This window comes from Suricata suricatta, chromosome 8 (genome assembly GCF_006229205.1).
Source record: "Suricata suricatta isolate VVHF042 chromosome 8, meerkat_22Aug2017_6uvM2_HiC, whole genome shotgun sequence".
NCBI lineage: Eukaryota > Metazoa > Chordata > Mammalia > Carnivora > Herpestidae > Suricata > Suricata suricatta.
The window spans coordinates 21372215-21377943 of record NC_043707.1 but is presented as its reverse complement, the minus strand read 5'-3'; the positions used below and the strand labels follow the sequence as shown (position 1 = coordinate 21377943).

At 48.0% G+C, this 5729-nt stretch overlaps 1 protein-coding gene across 1 annotated transcript in view; it reads left to right on the top strand.

Annotated features, from left to right (window-relative positions):
- Positions 1–1392, top strand: part of ZG16 (zymogen granule protein 16) — a 3203-nt gene extending 1811 nt beyond the window's left edge. The window contains exons 2-3 of the mRNA XM_029945708.1: positions 168–316; positions 971–1392. Of these exons, the coding sequence (XP_029801568.1) occupies positions 168–316; positions 971–1274 (453 nt within the window). The 3' untranslated portion in view covers positions 1275–1392. The remainder of the gene's footprint in view (positions 1–167; positions 317–970) is intronic.
- The last annotated feature ends 4337 nt before the right edge of the window (positions 1393–5729 follow it).

Genomic DNA, 5729 nt, shown 5'->3' with positions numbered 1-5729 from the left:
GTAAGTGAGAAGCCAGGAGCCCAGTACGCGCACCACGGGAAGGCAGCTTCCTGCACTGCCGGTGGCCAAGGCTTCCAGGGGAAGGTTTGGGGTGGTGGGCAGTGAGGTGTGGGAGGTACAGGATGGTGAGGAGGACTTGGAGCTCTTGAGATCTCTGCTTCTGACACCTCCTGTCCCCTCCAGTTCAGGCTAGGTCCTCCTCCTACAATGGAGAGTATGGAGGCGGTGGAGGCCAGCGATTCTCCCATTCTGGTTACCAGCTGGAGGGCCCCATCACCGCCATCCGCATCCGCCAGGACAACACCTGCATCGTAGGGTAAGATTTTTTGTGTTTCTGTGGTTTGGGGATCCTCTCTGATCTTACTTTGCATCACATCTGTTTCAATCAACAAATCCCAGGGATAGCTTGGTATGTGAAAGTTATCTGTGGCTGGGACCTGATGCTGATGCTACAACAGCCCTGAAGCCCCTGTGATTGGGGTCTGGGGGGAGTCATGTTCCACAGCCACTTGGGTGCCTGGAGCTGGCTAGGTTGGGCCCACCTGATCTGGAAGTCCGACCATGGCATCCTCCGTCTTTGCTGATGCCTCTCCCTGAATATGTATCCTTGTGATCCTGGGGCAGCAAAGTCTCTTCTGTCAAGAGAGCCTTCCAGAAAACTCATCTGCTTCTTTTACATAGGGGTTGGGAGACAGCGGGAATCTAGGTTTCAAATTGAAGCTCTACCACTGTCTGGGGGGAGAGGGGCTCTGGCTAAGTTACTTTTCCTCTGACCTATCTGTCGGGAAAATGACTTGAAGTTCCCAGTATGAACTCAATGGCTCTCTCATCCCTCACACAAGGTGGGACAGGCAGGGGTCTGTCATCCCCACCACCGGTTTGCAGGTCTTCTGCTTGTAGGCCACGAGGTCCTGAATTCCGGTCACCCTGCTCAGTGTCAGTCTTCCTTCCCTGCTTTCCCTGCCCTTAGGCTCCAGGTGCGCTATGGCAAGATGTGGAGTGACTATGTGGGTGGCACCGAGGGGGACCTGGAGGAGATTTTCCTGCACCCTGGGGAGGTAGTGATCCAGGTGTCTGGCAAGTACGACAGCTACGTGAGGCAGCTGGTCTTTGTGACTGACAAAGGCCGGAAGATGTCTTTTGGCACAGACATAGGCACGAGTTTCACCGCTATCCCCTTGTACCCCAAGACTGGGCTACGATTCATCAGCGGTCGTGCTGGCTCCCTCATCGATGCCATTGGCCTGCACTGGGATGTGTGCCTCAAGAACTGAATCAGTTGTTGTACCGATGCCTTGTCCTGGGTGAGCACTGCAGCCGGGGTTTAGGAGCACCATGACACTAACCCCATCCTTGTGGCTCAATAAAAAATAAATAAAAGGATACAGCTGATGTTGGTGTGTACGTGGGTGTGTGCAGCTGGAGCCCTGCCTCCTGACTCTGGCTGTGGATGTGCCAATCTCTTTTCTGGCTATTTTGGGGAAGAGTGGGAGGGAGAGAGAGAGCTGAAAAAGTCTTGGGCTCATCTTCCCCGTTTATCAAGACGGGATAAGATTCTGGCTTGCACCGAGTCTTGGTTCAAGGATGGCTCCTGACACTGTTTAGCCAACTGGAGTCCTAAGGCTGAGGGTGAGGCCGGCTGAGGCTTACCGCCCAAACCCGACATCCACGCTCTTGCCCTTGCCTCCCCTTGAGATTGTGTCCCCCCACCAAAAGGCTGGCACCTGGCTCTCTTGACATTAACCCACTGGCTGTCTCTGGGTGGCCCGGGCCATTTTCCTTTTTGCCTTCCCAGAATCCATGTGACTCCCGATGCTTGGCCTAAGGTTGTGTCAAGAACTCAGTCCCCCCAACCTTCTTCCTCCCCACGTTTGCCCATAAGCACTGAAGGTCCCTGCTTAGCTTAGCTCGCTCAGAACTGGGATCTTCACCCAGGAAGCCGCCACCTCTCCAGCAGCCTGTACTCTGCCAAGACCATCCTCAAAAAAGGGCGTTTCAAGAGCGGTAGAGTTCCATGGTGGGCTGTGGGCCTCCACAATCCTCAGGGGCTGGTTAGCATTCAGGGGAAGCAAAGGAGTGGCTGGATAGATTCAGCAACAATATAAAGTCACTCTGGAGGGTGCCTGGGTGGCTCAGTTACTTAAGAGTCTGACTTTGGCTCAGGTCATGATCTCACAGTTTTTGGGTTCGAGCCCTGCATCGGGCTCTGTGCTGACAGCTCAGAGCCTGGAGCTGCTTCCGACTCTGTGTCTCCCTCTCTCTCTGCCCCTCCCCTGCTCCCATTCTTTCTCTGTCAGTCTCTCAAAAATAAATAAATATTTTTAAAAATTAAAAAAAATAAACTCACTTTGGAAATATCCTTGAGACTCTAGTTCCCAGGCCTAAAATTACCATAGTTTATGGTTTTTGCCCTTTGGTGGTGGTAGTTGGGGGTGGTGGAAATCACTCATTGCTCCCCAAAGATTTATTCACATCATGGGGAATGACAGAGTCACATTTCTTCCCAATTAGACAAAGAAACAATTATGTATGTACATGTAGTTTTAGAAAGAAATATTAACACTACAGAAACAAACCCATGCCTAGGTTGTTTTCAGAATAATTTCTTTATTTCTCTCAGACAAGTTCATGGAATGGAATATAATGTCACTGTAATTTTTGTGTATGTGATATAAAGCACAAAAAATTCACCCATTTTTACACACACACACACACACACACACACACACACACACACAAACTTAAATGTATAGTTTATTTGAGAAAAAGGATGAGTGGAGGGGCAGAGAGAGGGGGAGACAGAGAAAGAAAGAGAAAGAATCCCAAGCAGCCTCCATACTCAGTGAGAAGCTCAAAGCAGGGCTCAATCTCACAAACGATGAGCTCATAACCTAAGCTCAAATCCAGAGTAAACCACTTAACCGCCTGAGCCATTGGGTGCCCCCAAATTCATCCTTTTTAATTATGCCGTTTCAGTGGTTTTTAGGACATTCACTAATCGTGCAACTATAACCACTAATTCCGGAACATTGTCATCAGCTCAGAAAGAAATCCCATCCCTGTTAAGTGGTCACACCACCCTCTCCTAGCCCCTCACAACCACCCATCTACTTTCTGTCTCTATGGATTTTCCTTCTTGAGGGTCGTGAGTTCAACCCCATGTGGGACTAGTGCTGTCAGCCTGTAAGTGCAGAGCCAGCTTTGGATCATTTGTCCCCTACTCGCTGGCCCTGTCCCACTTGTGATTTCTCAAAAATAAATAAACATTACGGAAGAATGAAAGGGGCACCTGCAAGGCTCAGTCGGATTAACATGCGACTTTGGCGAAGGTCATGATCTCACTGTTCTTTTTTTTAATGTTTTTTTTTTAAGTTTATTTTTGAGAGACAGAGAGACAGCATGAGCAGGGGAGGGTCACAGAGAGAGGGAGATACAGAATCCGAAACAGGCCTCAGGCTCTGAGCTAGCTGTCAGCACAGAGCCCGAAGCGGGGTTCGAACCCATGAACTGTGAGATCATGACCCTTGGGCATTAAATGCTTTATTTTTGAGAGAGAGAGAGAGAGAGAGAGACGAAGAGACAGAGAGAAAAGGAACATGAGTGGAGGACAGGCAGAGAAAGAGGAAGACAGAATCTGAAGCACTAAATATTTTGTATTTTAAGTAATCTCCACACTCAATGTGGGGCTCAAAGTCACAACCCCGAGCCCAAGGGTTGTGTGCTTTACCAACTAAGCCAGCCAAGTGGCCCTTTGGGCAATTTGATCATGGTGCGCCTTGATGTAGATTCTTGTGCATGAGATTTGTTGAGCTTCCTGGATCTGTGGGTTTATAATTTTCATCATGCTTGGAAATTATTTAGCCACTAGATCTTAAAATCCTTTTCCTGTGTCCTCGTGTCTCCTCTCCTTCAACTCCAATCATTCACATGTTAGGCCACAAGAGGCCATCCCACAGCACACTAATGGGCTTTTCATTCGAAGAATTTCTTTTTCTCTGTGTGTTCCATTTTGGATCATTCCTGTGGCTATGCCTTCAGCTTCATTAATCTTTCTTTTGCAATGTTTAATCCACTATTGATCCTATTCGGTGTATTTCTCACCTCTGACATTGTCATTTTCTTTGTTTTTTAAGGTTTTATTTTTTTAAGTAATCTCCTCAGCCAACACAGGGCTCCAGCTCACAACCCTGAGAGCAAGAGTTACGTGCTCCACCGACTGAGCCAGCCAAGCACCCCTGACATTGTAATTTTCACTTCTGGAAGTTTGGCTTTCTTTTTTTATGTGTCCATGTCTCTCTTTAACTTTTTGAAACATATGGAATAAAGTATAATCACTGTTTAATGTCCATTTCTGCTCATTCTACCATTAGCGTCAGTTCTGGGATCATTTCAGTTGACTGGCTACTCTCCTCATTCTGTGTCGTGTTTCCTGCCTGTCTGCCTGCCCGGTCATCTGTGATTGCTTGGCCAGCATTGTGAGTTTTACCACGCCAAGTGCCAGATCCTCTGTGATCTGTCTGATTTGCTAGGCAGGTGCATAGCAGTGCTCAGCTCGGGGTGCTTATTCCTCGCTACTAAGCCAAACCTTCCTGGACTCTCTGCCCTCCACCTTGTCATATGCTGGTCTGACTGGTGGGAAAGGGTCCTGAGCACAGCCCCCTGGTGTCCTCAAAGGACAAACCTCGCTTGTTTTCCTCTCTCTCTGGGATTGTGGTGCATCTGTCACTATCTTTCTTTGCCTGGTGTCCAGTGTGTTGAAAACCGTTGTTTCTGGTATTTTGTCTGGTTTTGTTGTGGTGGTGGTGTGGTGTCTGGCGGGAGGCTGAATCTGGTCCCATTAAGCCACTTTGAGGAGAAGCATGGATGTTGGGTGTGTGGTTTTTTTTTTTAATAGTTTATTGTCAAATTGGTTTCCATACAACACCCAGTACCCTTCCCTATAAGTGCCCTCCTCCATCACCACCACCTCTTCCCCCCTCCCTCTCCCCCTTCAACCCTCAGTTCATTTTCAGCATTCAATAATCTCTCAAGTTTTGCATCCCTCTCTCTCCCCAACTCTCTTTCCCTCTTCCCCTCCCCCTGGTCCTCCATTAGGTTTCTTCTGTTTTCCTGATAGACTTATGAGTGCAAACATATGGTATCTGTCCTTCTCTGCCTGGCTTATTTCGCTTAGCATGACACCCTCAAGTCCATCCACTTTCCTAAAAATGGCCATATTTCATTCTTTCTCATTGCAATGTAGTACTCCATTGTGTATATATACCACATCTTCTTGATCCACTCATCGGGTGATGGACATTTAGGCTCTTTCCATGTTTTGGCTATTGTTGACAGTGCTGCTATGAACATTGGAGTGCATGTGCTCCTATGCATCAGCATTTCTATATCTCCTGGGTAAAAATCCCTACAGTGCTATTGCTGGGTCATAAGGGGTTCTATGGATAGTTTTTTGAGGAACCTCCACACTGTTTTCCAGAGCTGCTGCACCAGTTTACATTGCCACCAACAGTGTAAGAGGGTGCCCGTCTCTCCACACCCTGGCCAGCATCTATAGTCTCTTGATTTGTTCATTTTAGACACTCTGACGGGCATGAGGTGGTACCTCAGTGTGGTTTTGATTTGTGTTTCCCTGATGATGAGTGATGTTGAGCATCGTTTCATGTGCCTGTAGGCCATCTGGATGTCCTCTTTGGAGAAGTGTCTGTTCATGTCTTCTGCCCATTTCTTCA